Here is a 17,110-nt window from a genome sequence, read left to right on the forward strand (position 1 = left end):
ACCATAATGATTTACAGGTTTATAGTAGTTTTGTACCAGTAGATGCTAGCCTGGAACAAAACATACATATTTTAAAGACTAGCATCTTGTGTCAATTGAAGTACTTCCCCCTTTTCTTGCCTTTCTTCTTAACATGAATAAGATAATTCTTAAAACATAAAAGATACTGACAGAAACATATTTATAAATGTATCCAGTGTACTAGTGATGAATAAAATCCCCTCCTTTTCCACAATTCTAAGGGCTCATTAATTTATCTGTATTCATGTAATGCGTGTCTAGATTTCTGTTAATCAAACAAGCATTACAACCCATAATTTATTTATCTGCAAAAATTGTCTGTCCTGCTGCATATTTCCATTTTGAATTTATCATACGTTTTAAACCTATCCCTGAAAAACCTTGCACTTGGATAATATTAGTATAAACACCATGTCTATTTGTGCCAACCTTCCAAATTTTTAATATTTTGCTATCCTAATTTGGAACAGATCCTTTATCCTCAAAACTTATCAGGGGAAGTAGGCATGTTTGTATGGTAGTTCGTCACACCTTACATGTATGATTACTAGCCTCCAGGTATTGGTTTGAGCCCTAGTTGGGCAGTTGCAAAATTAAGGTTTGATTTTCATGTCAGATGTGATAAGGTTAGTCAGTTTCCTCCCACAGGTTGGCATTTTCCTTCAAGTACTACGGTTTAGTACGGCACTAAAACTGACTGCCATGAAATTACCCATATGGTGTAGAAAGTGATGTTTATAAAACCAAAGCAAAGTTTTAAATCTTTGTCCATTTGTACAAGGAGCCGTAGTGGTTGAGCCATTTAACTTATGGTAATTTTACCAAACTGTGACCACAACTTCAAGATGTGACATCAGGCCTCTGTCCAATGGGCAGTCCCACAATAAAAGTTCAATTTTCACGTCATACATTTTATATGGTTAATTTGTCAGTTTCCTGCCTCGGTTCTGTGTTTTTTTCTGGGTACTTTGGTTAACTTTGCCAATAAAACTGACTGTCTTACGTGAAATTATCCATATGATGTAGAATGTGACATTGATGGATGACCCCTTTCAAAGAAACCACCAGCATGTACACACAACAATGCTGCAATGCTTTAGACAACATTGATCTGGAGACTTCATGATTTACATGTATAAAGGCTTTTAAATGTAAAAAAAAAAATAAAAAAATTCCTACCTACCTACCCACCTGCTGATAGTGTGGGTCGGCAATGCCAAACAAACAATTTTTTAAGGGTGGCCTAATTTGGCATTAAAATTTAAAAGATCATATCATAAGGACCAAGTTTCGAGTTGATTGGACTTCAACTTCATCAAAAACTACCTCGACCAAAAAATTTAACCTGAGGCAGGACAGATAGACGAACGGACGGACGAATGGACACACAGACCAGAAAACATAATGCCCATAAATGGGGCATAAAAAAGAGAGATTAATTATAGCGATTTCAGGAAATTGTGAATACAATTTATCAAATAGGGTTTTATTCTTGCGAAACCTATACATCACAATTTTTGTAAAATAAAGATCAAGAATTTTTTCAGTGTTTTTATTCTTAGTAGGATGAATGGATGGATTTGTATCCATTTTCAAGTGGCAAATACTACATGCATCTCAGGATGAGAACAAGTTGATGTGATATGAATATAAATATGAACACTCTTTTCATAAACATAACTAGACAAGCAAGCTCTTATATGGAATTCTAATGTGCAAGGTCCTCAGGAAGATGTGTAATACTATCATGACACATTATTCTGTTGATGTAATAGTGTCATAAGTGCAGTGAGTGATTGCAAATCCATCCAGAACTCAGTATGTTCATACAGCTACATAAATGTGATGACAAAGGAAACAATATACTAAAATGTCTACAAATTATGATGCCTAAAAGAACATGCACCATACATGATATTTTTATAAATGTTAACAACACAAACCATGTTAGAATTCTCCCTCTTCAAAGACTTTCTTACAGATAAGACTAAAATCCAGAAAAAGTTCGGACAAAACATTTCACAGAATACGGTAAACAAGAAATTCGTCAAGGTTTTTTTTTCTTGTGCTAACATCACTCGTCACAAAGAATTAACCTAACCAATGCTAATGATTTATTATATCAGTGATTATTTTTATAAAAATTAAAATTAAAAAAAAACTCTCTAAAATATTTTTTTTTTTTTTTCATACTTCAGTTAGACTAATTATAAATATTCATATTTACCTCATTTCAAGGAGCAGCTCCAGCACATGACCAACACTAAAACCATAGCCCTGAAATTAAAGTAATCCTTATAACCAAAGATTGATTCATACTATTAAAACGTTTAATCCCGCTGCAAATGTTTGCACCTGTCCTAAGTCAGGAATCTGATGTACAGTAGTTGTCGTTTGTTTATGTAATATATACGTGTTTCTCGTTTCTCGTTTTGTTTATATAGATTAGACCGTTGGTTTTCCCGTTTGAATGGTTTTACACTAGTAATTTTGGGGCCCTTTATAGCTTGTTGTTCGGTGTGAGCCAAGGCTCCGTGTTGAAGGCCGTACTTTAACCTATAATGGTTTACTTTTTAAATTGTTATTTGTATGGAGAGTTGTCTCATTGGCACTCACACCACATCTTCCTATATCTATTTAGACCAATTTTTAAAATGAGAAAACAGAAAACTCAAAATATCTTTAATAATAATTATTTATTTAACCAAGTGCTTGTTTTCACTGAATAGTAAAGTCTGTATTCATTTTGAGGTGGGATCTAAAAATAAACTTTGCATTAAAAGGCAATACTTTTAATAGCTTCCACTAAAGCTATGGAGAAAGGAAGATAACTCAAGTTTTAAATATTACTTAGAACAGATATTAAATTCATGCACTCAGAGTATATATTTCACTGATAAATTATGTTCAATGATAGGAGGTATATAATATTATGCTTAATACACTATGTTTGGTTTATGATAAAGTCTGGAAAATTGAAAACTACCGAGCCAGCCATGTAAGAGTTTTGATCACATAAATGCATCCCTGCCCCAAAAATCAAATTCATCAATATCTACTTCATCTCTGCCATTATTACACCAACTACATCAAATATTAAAGATATCTTACCCTTAAAGTGTGACAAAACAAAATAATTAAGTTCTTGACATCCAACAGCATACTGGTATCTTTACATTGTACCTGTAATGACCCATATCAACAATAAATATGTAAGCAAAAACAGTGAAACAGACATAACTATTTGAATCATACAAATTAACATTTGTAACCTTTTATAAGGTGAATTCCTCACTAGCAAATTATGTATGGATTAGGTAAAAATGTTTGTTGTGTACTGTGTAGTATATACCTATCTATTTTATCTCTTAACTTTAAGCAGCTTTGTAATTTTTTACAAAATACTTCCTCTTTTTTCTTCAATTGTGTGTAACATACTTGAAAACATTTTTTCTTTCTTTATCTTATTTTAGTGTTGGGAAACAGATCCTCCATGGTAAAAATTAGTTGACTAAGTTAAATTAGAGTTTCTGACTTATTGACAGTTGCTTCTCAATCAGCATATGCAGGATGAGAGCTATAAATATGTGTCACTGTGAGTGCCCCCTTTTTTTAGCAGCAATCTATTTTGGAAATATTGAGACTTTGCAGATGAATTCATAAATGAAAACATCTATGTAAACATGTTTGCAAGAAATAAATTCATTTTACTTTTCCTACTATTGAAAACACGTAAATAGCTCAACCTTAAAATTTGTTGATTTGCAGTATTTAATTTGGTATGCTATTTTCAAGCTAAAATATTTATTATACATACTGTGTTTGTTCGTAGAGATGCTGCTAGTTTTGACACTGCCATTTCCCACAGTTCATCAATGTATGCCCGGTTAACAAGTCCTTGGGTTGTATTTAAAATATGATCTTCAACAACGAAAAAACTGTAATGAAAGAAATCTATTTTAAATACATACATGTACACATATGAATATTAACTGACAAACCTTCATATTCAAAATTCTTTTCTTTAAACAAACACTATTTTCTGATTGATTTATTAACAATTTACAAAGTTTAACTAACTACCAAAGTTTTTTGGATAAACAACAAAATCAAAGCAAATACATAATCCTCTTATATAAAATATTTTATTGCTCCAACATACAAATTATATTTTTTAAAGTGTTTTATGTTATATTTCAAAAAAAAAAAAAAACAATAAATGATGTACAAAATAAATCCATAATGACCATTCTAAAAGTATATTTTCACCCTAAATTTATAGAGTGCAGTTATCAGGATAGAACGTACAGGGGCCATGGTGCTATATTCTTTTGATAAAAAATAGTGCTATATTAATTTCCAAGTTTCTATTTGAAAATTCTGGGGATAACACTGATACTTATCATAGTTTCTTTGACAACGGTATAATCCTGATGTTATTTGAGTAATGGGCACAAGATACAGAATTTTTATTGCACATATATCCTAGTACACAAATTAGATATGATGTATAAAGGCACTTTTGATTGGATGAGGTTTGTAAATATGACAAGCACAAACATTTATTTTTTTTGCTCCATGTCGCCAGTAAAACTAACCATCAAATCACAGATTGACACTGGCAACTATCTAAACACATAACTGTTATTCTCTAAGTGTACTTACCCAACAATATCATGAAAATATCTTTTAAAACTATCTAAAGACTCATGCTGAAAAGACAAAAAAAAGAATAAGAGAATTGCCAATATTTGTTTGAGAATCTGATACAGTATACAAATGCCTCTGATTCACAAAAACATTCTTATCAATAGGGAAAAGAGTTCCATTTAGTAACCTCAGTATCAGTACATTTTATCTATTAATTAATGATTACATATAAGATTTATGGTTCAAGTTTACTCCTGTTTTTATTTTAGACATAAGAACAATGACTTCTTGGTAGCATGATCAACTAAAGGTCAATTAAAATCTAACAACAAAGAAAATACAAGCACACATGATTTCATTCTAGAGTACTCACAAATTGTATGTCACAATTCAGTGAAGAGATTGGTTTGAATATCAAGTCATGGATAATATTTTATGACATAAATAAAACTTTTAACACTATGTACAATCCTTGTAATACAAACAATTTCTCACATATTGATAAGAGAGAGAAACTCTAAATGCAATAATAAATATGCTTGTAAATTCTTAATGCCAAAAGAAAGATACTGTCTTCACGTAAACATTTTGTAGCCATACAGTATCTTCACGTAAACATTTTGTAGCCAAAGGCCAGACACTGTTCCAGTGGCAAGTAGTAGAAATTCTTACAGCCATGATAGAAATCAGCAAGCCTTGATGGATGGGCCTTATGCAAAGCTTAATGACTGAAGTTTACATTAGAAATGATAAGCAGCTTATGTTCACATTTCAGGTGTAAATCTGGAGAATATTCAACAGATTGCCATGATAATATGCACCTTGATAAAAAAGACATATGAATAAGATTTTATGCATATTTTTTTGCCATATAATACTATTTCATAATAAGAGTGCACATGCTGAACTGCCTCACCTGCTTTAATTATAATTAGGGATGGCAAACAATCTGAAATTTAATACTCAGATACTCGGTCATGATGCTTGAGTACTCGTGAGTACTCGATGAATCTTTAATGTCGATTGAAAAGTTTAGATTTTAGGCGGGATGCAGTGTTTTTGTCATTACCTTTCATAAACATATTAACGAAAGACAAACTTGCTACAAACATAGCTTGCTCCTTTGGTTTTTTTTTAATGTCAATTAAACAATGAATTACCGTCCGCTGTTTCTACAAATAACCTATCATAATAGCAATTATTGTTTGCCTATGTGTTCATGAACCTAATTCCAATTAAATCAAAAGTATTTGCATATAAAGTCCGACAAAGTATACAATATGTATCATCTGTTCCTATTGAGTTGGTATTTTCTATACTACGACTTGTCTGTTAATTTGTCAACAAAAATATTAGACTTCAATTTACTTGTGCTTTTTCTTGTTGCTCAGTCTTACTTTATCTGTGTTTTTTTTTTGCACTATTGCCCAGGACTCCCTGTAACCCCCTAAATTCCACCTCTTTTCACTGACCCATGAAATAAAGTTGAGGCTAGGTGAACCTGTTGGGATGGACTTGGTGGAAATAGTGAAATGTAAACTCTGAAAAAGTATACCACCTTATAGTGTTCATCTGATGTCATGCCAATACAACACTTTAATACAGGCATTTTCCTGTTAACACAGGGAATTATATAGACAAGAGTCAGTCACTATACATGTTCAATACATATATTGTCATAGAATCATACATAATAAGAAACAAAAGTTGTGGATTAAAATATTATGTAGATAATCAATAGAGAATGACTTTAATAAAAATGATTGAGTTGTGATATATACAAATGAATTAAAACAAGACAGAAAATATAATGCTTTTATTTGTTTTCCTGTAATTTGAATCTCACTTCTGTTTGCTGCTGGCCTGAAGTATGATCTTTTATTGACATGACCTGAAACATGAGTTTTCCCATTATCCAATTCCTTATAATAATAGTTTTGGCTTAATCTATTTCATATAAAAATATCACTTTTTTTTTAACTTCTAAAGCAGTAAAAGGATGATTTTCAGCCTATAAAATTGTAAACAAAAACCACTCTAGTACCACTGTTCAAAAGTATGTGCATTTCCTCTCGTATGTAGTAATTTGCCTATCTTGTAGAAAGTTTTTTTTTAATTGTAATATATGAAGCAATTTCTTATTGATTACAAAGCACCTTTATGACTCACAACTGATATTTTATGTTGTTTCCAAAATTTACTTTTGACAGATAGAAATTCTTTGCATCCTCTATGCAGACGAACAAAAATGCAATTATGGGGAACTAATTTGGAAATTTTACTTATCAGCAAATCAGACTGTTGTGATACCTGCTTCAGCTGCCAAACAATATTTAATCTTACCATATTTGACGGAGGTTGTAATGACAGTCTAGCTTGTTTCCATCTCTGTTTTCTATAATATGTTTCAAATCTTTCTCGATCTCCCTAAAAAAATATTAAAAGGTTTGATGCAAACAACAGATGTTTTTTCCACTTTGACAAATACAGATGTAAAATATTCTTGTAGAACTATTTTGAACAACATATTACTCATGAATATTTAATAAAAGAACTATTTACAGCAAACTGAAGAAGGAATAATGAAAGGGCAGATTTCTCAGTATTTCTGTTAAGGGGCATAACTCCTGAACAATAACAGCTGCAAGTTAGAACCTTAACTTGGAGCACCAATTAATCATAGCATTATTTAATTATAAAATGGATTTGACAAAAAAAACACAAGTTCTTAAAACACTATAATTTGGTTAACATCTATCTAAGGGACATCACTGCTTAATTGTAAAAACTGTAATCTGAATATCTATCTATAATACTAAAATAACGAGGTCAAATTTGTCAGCCGTCATGTGGTAAAAATAAAATCAAAGAATTCAACTTTATATATAGCTAATATAGGACAATGGTCTTGATTAAAAATTACACCACTCCAGACCCTTTTGTTTTCCACATAATTAATATTGCCAATAATTAACAAGTTCCAGGTCTAATCCTATACCGATACCAATAGCATATTCACCTGTTACCTATTACCTTATCTGTACGTTACGCATATGACAGGCAAACCACCAATAGGTGTGTTTAGGATTTTGCTATATACACGGGTCATAATAACAGGGTTGATACTACTAAATTCAATCATTGTCAAATTGTCCCTATTGTAGTATTTTAATCAGTAAGACTTTCTAAGATGACCATACGAATACTAAAAATCTGGACTTAAAATAAGGCGTATAGGTCCAGTTTTCAATTTGTTATCGGGCATGACATAAAATCAAAGAATTCAACTTAATTTATAACTAATATAGGACAATGCTGTGGATTAAATAATATTCCATTCCAGGACCTTTTGTTTTCTAAATAATTAATATTACCAATGATTGATAAGTTCCAGGTTGACGGGTTCAAACAGAAAGATTTGAAAGCAGATACAACTGTGCTTATCACACCACTGATAAGTTGTCACTGTAGGGGGTTAGTAAATTTCATAGGGGGTTCATGACACTTTAATGGTGACGTTATCTATTAATGTTGTTGTGTTTCATTGTTTATTTTTCAACAAAACGCAGTAGAAAAAGTCTAGCGTGCGATAAATTTGTTATACAGTTAACTTCTGATCCCCTACGGATCCATAGAGGGTGAATGAAATCCATAGGGGATTCGGCCTCTGGCCTCACCCCCTATGGATTTTACTAACCCTCTATGGATCTGTAGGGGGTCAGTAGCAAACCATATAACTTATAATCTTATAATTGGCATGACTTTATCAGATGACATTACCAATACTAAAATAAGGCTTACGCATAGTTATATACTTTAATTCAGTCACGGACCCGCGATATCATGGATGTGTTCTAGTTAAACCAATATTTAAAGGTTTTGAGTTAAAGCAATCTCATAGTTGTCACCATGAAACAATTTAATTTTATTAATTAGAACAATATCGTAAACATTTTCCAAAATAACTTTTACACAGTGGCCACAGGCATTTACTCTAAAGATATTAAATCAAATATCATCCATGATCTATTGTAACAGAAAAAAAATTTCTTGTGTTTCAGAAAAATAAAATAATGGAAAAGATGCCTCCTATAAATCAAAATATATTTACTCACCAATACACTGTATATATGTAAACACCTATACACAGGAGAGAAGTCTATCAGATCTTGGGCACTTAATTCCTGTAATAAACATTTAATAAATATATAAGCAATTTCATTGAAAACTTTACTCAGATTCAGGTCATCTTCAAATTACATAATTTTTTTTTAAATTTAAATTGAGTGCAAAGGCATAGTGTACTGGAAGGTATAAATATTAAGCGGGTTTTTGGTGTTTAAAAGTGTCCTTATGGAGCATTATTTGGAGCTCTCTTATCCTCAAGTCTTCAAAGTGTATTTTCAACAACATATCAGTAATAATGATTCTATAAAAGAATACAGATTGATAAAAAAACTACACTAATCATTGTCATTTTGTTCATCAACAAGATCGCTTATGGTTAACTTTTAAATTGTAGTCAGAAATGATAATTTTATGATCTATGTTGCAAATTTACAATATCTTCTGAAAAGTAAATGTTAGCTATTATTGTGTGTTTATATATCACAATGTATATTAGAAAATACATACGTAGAATTCTAACAGACAAAATGCGGCATTCCAAATTTTTTTTGTTAGAAAGAAAGAAACTTTTAAAAGAAAAATATATATTTCTGTTAGTTGGCAAAAAAATAATGAATTGATGAATTGACGAAAAATATGATGTTTTGGCAAAAGAGGTAATGGAAAAGAAAATTGACCTAGGGGAAATCCTGATTCTTTGCAAAGAATATTTTCCCTTTTTGGAATAATGTATGGTGAACATCAGCACGTGCATATTTTTCCTTGACTTCATCAAACAAATCAAAGTGCAATGCAATTCTTATCTTAAATACTGTTTAACATTTCTTCTATTCACAATTCAATAACTATGAACAGGAAACGCATGTAATTTCAAACATTTTGTAAAGCATTGTGTTGATAGGAGATGGTCAGGAAATATTCAAAAGACATCTCACCCAAACATCATCATCATCACTTAGAAAATCACTATCCTGTAAAATGTGTATGTCTAATTTATTTATCTCTTTTGATACTCTATATACAATGTACACTGTAAACAAACTTATTTTTACTGATACCTTTTTCCTATTTGGCCCTTTCTAACCCATTTGCTGACATTTTATTTTTCAAATTTTTAAATTTACTATGAGTTGTTAAAAAAAAAAAGTTTTACCACTCCAAGATTTATATTTGCATTATTTTTCTACTCTCGTTGTGAAAAAAAAAACCTCGTCAAAATCAGTTTGCTTACAGTATATGTTCTTTTTCCCCCATTGTAGCTAGTTTTAAACTTAGGCTTAATATAGCTATTTCCCCGACAGCAAATTTAATGAAGAACATATAACAAAAATAAATATTCATATATAGTCTCTTTAGAAATTGATACACACTTAAAAGACCTGATCATTCAAACTTACTCACATGAACGATGTTAAAATAATTAATTATACAATGGATGTGTGTGAACAATAGGTTTATGTCATCTTTTTTATATAAAAATTATATTCTCTACTTCACTAACACCTTATTTTTGGTTAAATTTGTTATTTGGACAAAGTCCTATATAATTTAAGCTTTTCATATTCATGTTAAAATCCAATCATTGATGAAAATGATAATGGATCATAATTCGTTATATATGAACTTACTGCACTATCTTCTATTTCATCCTCTTCGTCCTGGATGACTGGAGGGGGTGGGGCATCAACTTCCCCTGTGAAGGGGTTTGGTGGGGGAGGGGCTCTTCTCTTTTTTGTTTTTTTGCGAGTAGCTTTTACAATTGCAGGATCCATATTATTTTGTTCAGCTGCCTAAAACATAAAGAAAATGTTTCAAACAGAAAAAAAGATAAAATATTTTATTGTCAAAATGGCAATAATTCAAATAGTTTATGTAATTTTGTTTTTATCTTTTCATAAAAATTTGACATGAAACTGAATAAGAGGGCTTACATGACAAGACAGATGGACGGAGGTATAGTATTTCTATGTCACATTGAGTGAGAGACAAATATATTCAAATTTTAAAAAAAATAAATAAAAAAAATTTAGAAAACAAAGCAATAATTTACTGCTCAATAAAACAATATTTTGACCTATCAAAGTCAGAACTTTTAAATTCTTGTGTGTTTTATACATACATACATGAAAAGATTAAGTATGTTATTCATTGAAATTGCATGGTTAGAAAAATTTATTACACAGAACTCAGGTTTCAATTTACATTTTTCAGTAGCAATGGGCTCATTTTTCTCACCAGTTGATCAGTATAAAGAGATTTATTCACATTGCAACATAAATCAATTTTTTGGCCAGTTGGTATTGTGAATGGGGAATGCCTAGAATACAATACCAGTAGTTTGAAATTTCTGATAGAAGATATGCAATATCAATTCTTATAAGTTACCATGGTTACTGTTACTTTAATAAAAAAAATGAAAATGGTATTCAAACTTTTTTTTCAGTACAATATCTGTATATCATATTCCTTTTTTATTGTGTCATTTATATTACTGCATGAGATGGTTATTATACATCTATAATATTAACTCCATTCTTACATGCAACATGGCTACTTCTCCAATTTTTCCAGAATGCTTTCTGATATTTTCTAGGAAATCTTTCAGATCAGACATAGAAGCTTCTTTGATACTTTCTCTCTGTTTAGGAATATCATCAGCCATAGTCTGAGCAAACCAATGGGAGTTAACTCTTGGTAGGTATGTATGCTCTAATTGTTCCAATGTTTTCAATGCAGGATAAAACCTAGAATATAGAAGACTTATTGTCAAAGAAATTCATAATATCTTGATTATGATAGTATTATTGATATCTTATTTGACATACATTGATGTCTTTAATTCATATATGATTTGCATATCCAATTATACTTGAATGGGATTGGTTTGTTAAAATTGTTTCCCTTAATTTTTTTACTTCCATAGACCATGTTGCCAAATAAACTATATTTATTGATCCATTGATGATTTTATTGTAATCGATTCATCAAAGCGATCCTAAACATGGAAAGACATGACATCAAAATGAAAACTCTCAATTGCAAGCTGAAGGTTATAGTTATTCGATTACTGTAAAAGCATAAATTTTCATGGAGGATTTAATTTTGTTTATTTTGTGGAAAGAATATATCCACGAAATTAAAAAACCCACGAAAATTCAACCTCTATATAATACCACTTACATTTAAGGAATCCACGAAATTAAATCCCCATGAAATCTTATAGAGAGACAAAACAACGAAATTTTAACCTCAAGAAAATTTATAGTTTCTACAGTACTTATATGCATTCAGATAAAACATCAGTAAAATGGAGGTTTTTTTTTTTTAAATTCTACACATCATGGTGTTGAGCAAGAGCAGCTAACCATACTCAAGCTGAAGTTCAACACAGATTTCCATTGCATCTAAGTTGCCTTAACTTAAGTTTGTTTGTGCAATGTATTGTTGACTGTAGTCTCTTCGTCTTATCTCTTGGGGTCATGGCATTATCCATTTTTCTTCCAACTGTGTAACCCTTTAAACCACCACACCTCTGTATCTTCTACCCTACATTCTGTGTAGTTTCAGACATGGAATATAGAAAAGCATACTCTTTAAATATTTGGTAGATAACCAGATTTAAGTTGTGAGTTGTGTCATTATCATACCTGTATGTAAAAATAAAAGGAAACTAAATGTAGAAGTTGAATAATTACCTTCGACTTGTCATCTGTTCTTGTAGTTTACGGTACATTTCAAGAACTGAAAAAAAAATTTAAAAGATTTTTCTATCAAAATACATTAATACAACAATTAGAAATTTAAAATATTGCATAGTCAATGCATATAAAGAAGCAAGTTCCCAAAGGGTTAAAATTGACTCTAAGATTTTGAATTTTCTGTCAGTCAAGCCTAACAGAACATTTTCAATTCTAGGTTCAGTCAAGGGTTTCCTAAAGCTCTTAGGTCTGAAAAATGTACATCATCATTTTATTTTAACAATATATACAAATATAATGTTCTGAAGCCAAAAAATTTATCTTATGGAGAGATGTGTTTAAACTAGTGGTAGGACTTTTGAAATAGATCCATCTAAGAACCAAATAACTGCAATTTTGAAATTTTAAATAAGATAAAGTTGAAATCCAATGCGATATTTGACTAACATGAACCTTTTCAATACTACTAGTTATCCTAAGAGATGCAGTAGGCAAATGATTATGTAATACCAACTCAAAAAATTTGAGGTATACCTTGATCCTTTTCATAATTTTGTCAGTACTTCACAATAATATGTTTTGCTTTGATAATTATGACCAACACAAATTAAGAAAAAAACACAATTTTCCACAATGCGCTACATTTTAGCCTTTAAATGAGTTTTATTGTTTTCATAGAACACAGGACACCACTAACAACACACATGTTTATACCAAAGTTGCAATCTATTGAGGTAGTTTTTCAAAAGCTGTTTATTACCCTAAACTTTTACAGTTTTAAGATGAATATTCAATAACTTGTACAGAATAAAATAGTTTTAAACCCAAATGACTTACTTAGGGACGACATCAAAAGTTTAATGTAGGATAAAGAACTTAATTCATATAGTTTTTTCACTGACCCCCCCCCCCCCCCTTTAATATAATTTGGGAAAAATTGATTGACCAATAAGGAAATATAAAATCGATGTCAATTAAACAAAACTTGCAGCAATTTTGACCCCGCCCCCCAACCCACAAACTATTTGAATTAAGTTTTTTATCCTTCATTTATTTTTTAAGTCATCCCTTAAGTTCCATTTTAATTATTAGTTACCTGGCAGACATAAATTAAGACTTTCCACAGCTGTTGCAATATTGCCTTGTATTCTCCTACATTTGACCAGTTCTTCTCCTTTTGTCATTAGTGGAACACATGATTCTTGGAGATGTTGATCTACCTGCTGAACTTCATCCTTAAGAAAACAAAAATTCCATGTCAATCTCCAAAATTATCATAATATCCAACTAATTTTATTATTGTAACCTAACAGCTTATATTTAAAAATGTCCATTCCTACAGAAAACTCACTGTTTAAAACATTTTACCCCATCCCTTACTGAACAGAATAATGTAAAACATGTACTCCTATGAAAAAGTAATAGTATCATTAACCATTTTTTTTTTACATAATTACATGTACATGTACATGTATGTTGTGTAAATTTGAACTATAGTATTTTAGTATTTTATTGTGTTGTATTCATTTGTGCAATATATGAATAACAAGAATGTGTCCCAAGTACACAGATGCCCCATCCACACTATCATTTTTAATGTTCAATGGACCGTGAAAATGGGGGAAAATCTCTAAGTTGGCAATAAAAACAGAAAGATCATATCATAGGGAACATGTTTACAAAGTTTCAAGTTGATTGGACTTCAACTTCATCAAAAACTACCTTGACCAAAAACTTCAACCAAATACTTTGCAGTATCATTTTCTATGTACAGTGGACTGTGAAAATGGGATAAATTTCTAATTTGGCATTAAAATTAGAAAGATCATATCATAGGGAATATGTTTACTAAGTTTCAAGTTGATTAGACTAAAACGTCACTAAAAACTACCTCGAACCAAAAACTTTAACCTGAAGCGGGACAAACGGATGAACGAAAGGACGGAGGCACAGAACAGAAAACATATATGGGGCATAAAAAGAGATACATGTATGGGGAAAATGTCTATGAAGCAGCAACTAAAAAACTCACCTTTAACTTTGCAGCATCTTGTCGTACTGTTAATAATTCTCTGATTGAGTCAATAAAACCTTGGTAGTGAAAATTACACATGCGCTCAATTTCACGATCATGGTTTCTGATTTTGTCATCAAGTCGAATTCTGAATTTACTTAATTCCTTTCCTTCATAAACAGCCCTAAAAGAAGACATAAAACATATGCTTATATCATGTCCACAACTTGCTTTTAAAATATACTTTTATCTAAAATCAGTTAATCAATTATTACTATAAAATTCTATCAGAAGCAACTCAAATTAATAGTATAACACAACTAGAAACTTCAAAAATTATTTTGTCTATAATTTAAGCTAGAAAATAGTCTTGTTTGTAGATCTTATCCAGCTATCAATATTTCTTGTTAAAATTTTTATTTATCTATTTTAGTTTTCAAGATATAAAGCAAAAAATGCATAAATATGATAAACATCCTAATTTAATGACATTAAAAGTTTTTTTTTAATGACCTTGACTACCCATGTGGGTGGTAATTTTTATTTCAGGGCAATAACTCAAATAATGAGTTGACTGAGGATTTCTACAAATGAGGCTGATTTGTAGAACTTGTCTTGTTGATCACTTGTGCTAAATTAAGTTTCTATCTATACTGTATATTACAATTTTCAAGATTATAAACCAAAACAGTGGAAAAATCATGAAAATACTCATCAAAGGGCATTAACTGTAATTAGGAGTTGACTGAAGATTCAGCTATGCTGACCTATTCTTTGATCCTGGTCTGCTAATCATTTTTGCTTTTAATAGATCTATCTAAATCTTTTGACAGCATCTGAAGTGCTAATTTTTGACCTTTTACAGCTGGACCTAATCACTACTTTACATTAATATTTATGACCCAATTTTTTTTACAGTGTCATTTCACCCCCTACTTGCTATATGAGGAATAAAACATGGAGAAATAAATTTGGAAGGGGTATAACAAAAATTGGCAAGTAACACACTGTCCACACCAAGGACAATTTCGTGGACAACGAAAATCAAAGGACGGTAACTGTGTACTCGGACCATATGTATGAAAGATTTCAATGTCAATTATTGAAACAGCTATACTTATTACACACACACATTGACCTTCTATCAGAAAAAGAGCTGCAATGAAAATAGAAATATATCGGATGAGACGAGGGCCAACTTCTTTTACAAGAATTTGCACATGCTTTAAGTAATCCCTCTTGTTTTGGGAAAATAATGAGACATCTCTAATCATCAACCTACGACCAAATCATTTATTAAAACAGCAGTTATGTTTAGATTGAAGTACACATTGATATTACATTGTATGTGAACAAAACAAAGATTTTTTGTTACCGTGTAAGATCAAAATCACTCATGCCCGCTTGGTTAGTACCTATATCCGCTGGAGGATGATACACGGTGAGGTTCAAGGTTGCTCATTCCATTTTTTTGGGATACCTTGTGATGGTTTTACTGAACACTTTATTTTTCTTAGGCATGTCGAAAAATTTGATTCGATATGTGAAGGAAAAGGTTTTTTTTAGATGTGGATATTGTGATAGAAACAGATGTGAAGCATATTATTTTAATATATTGCGTTTAACATTTTAATATATTGTGCCTAACATTTTTTCAAAATGGGGTTATCATTTTGATAAATTTTTCTTAACATTTTACAATTTATGTTTATATTGATGTTTTTAAAATATGAACACACATGTCAAAAAACATAATAGACTTGTCCACTGCAAAAACGAGGATATCCGATTTATCAGTTATCATGTTTTCCCGGGTTTTTTTTATCCAAATGGACAATTTTTTTTTTTATTATCAATGACACAAGTCGGTAGAAAATTCCACAGGATTTGTTTGAATTAAGTTCTTCAACTTCACGTCTTCCATGGTTGGACAAGTTTATTTTCAATTTTTCTGTCTTACCAGCTTACGGAATGATGACAAATATGGATAACGAACTTAATGTGAAATAGGTTTACACAGGTTTCAATCCGCAAAAGACATTTCAAGGTCAGTCATGATTGATTTGTTTATTTTAAGTAACGTAAATTGGAAGTTTTCATAACATAAAGTGTTAACAATTCCGGGGATAAAAAAGCATGAAAAGTCAATTTTATTTTTATTCTGCAAATCTGCAAAATCGGGTAGGCGGATTTGTAAACCAACAAATTAAAAAATCTGGGCCTAATATAAAAAAATTTATCTCATTGTCTGTATACACCTAATTGCTATTTATTCCATTCCGGATAAGTTCTAAAATTACACAATTTTTTCATCCAGTTGAAGCTATCTGGGACCCTGTTTAAACAATTCACCATGCATGATACTTTTTAATGAGACCTGTTTAAACTACCGTAAATACTTCAAACAAAATATCTTTTTACTTCAATTTTAATTTCGAAAAAAGTGGATCATACTATATCAAAGTTTCTTGATGATCACTTTCTAAAGTTTTTTCTCCCTCAGCTCACTACTGATGAACTCCATTTTTCGGCCGGTGACCCAAACAGGAAGTTGTATAAATGACTGTTTTCCCGGAATGGACTAAATAGCGATAAGGTG

At 30.8% G+C, this 17,110-nt stretch overlaps 1 protein-coding gene across 13 annotated transcripts in view; it reads right to left on the minus strand.

Annotated features, from left to right (window-relative positions):
- The window catches only part of LOC139520337 (exocyst complex component 6B-like), a 44,428-nt gene that overhangs the window by 26,458 nt on the left and 860 nt on the right, over nucleotides 1–17,110 (minus strand). For 4 of the 13 annotated variants that reach the window (XM_071312889.1, XM_071312885.1, XM_071312886.1 and 1 more), the window contains exons 2-14: nucleotides 14,530–14,695; nucleotides 13,594–13,732; nucleotides 12,495–12,540; nucleotides 11,339–11,543; nucleotides 10,428–10,589; nucleotides 9,735–9,770; nucleotides 8,787–8,855; nucleotides 7,015–7,098; nucleotides 6,518–6,562; nucleotides 4,687–4,733; nucleotides 3,839–3,959; nucleotides 3,133–3,204; nucleotides 2,249–2,298 (exon numbers count right to left, since the gene is read on the minus strand). In XM_071312889.1, the coding sequence (XP_071168990.1) occupies nucleotides 2,249–2,298; nucleotides 3,133–3,204; nucleotides 3,839–3,959; nucleotides 4,687–4,733; nucleotides 6,518–6,562; nucleotides 7,015–7,098; nucleotides 8,787–8,855; nucleotides 9,735–9,770; nucleotides 10,428–10,589; nucleotides 11,339–11,543; nucleotides 12,495–12,540; nucleotides 13,594–13,732; nucleotides 14,530–14,695 (1,242 nt within the window). The remainder of the gene's footprint in view (nucleotides 1–2,248; nucleotides 2,299–3,132; nucleotides 3,205–3,838; nucleotides 3,960–4,686; nucleotides 4,734–6,517; nucleotides 6,563–7,014; nucleotides 7,099–8,786; nucleotides 8,856–9,734; nucleotides 9,771–10,427; nucleotides 10,590–11,338; nucleotides 11,544–12,494; nucleotides 12,541–13,593; nucleotides 13,733–14,529; nucleotides 14,696–17,110) is intronic. The other 9 variants (XM_071312897.1, XM_071312895.1, XM_071312896.1 and 6 more) reach the window with 3 other exon arrangements.

The sequence above is a fragment of the Mytilus edulis genome, chromosome 4, assembly GCF_963676685.1.
Source record: "Mytilus edulis chromosome 4, xbMytEdul2.2, whole genome shotgun sequence".
NCBI lineage: Eukaryota > Metazoa > Mollusca > Bivalvia > Mytilida > Mytilidae > Mytilus > Mytilus edulis.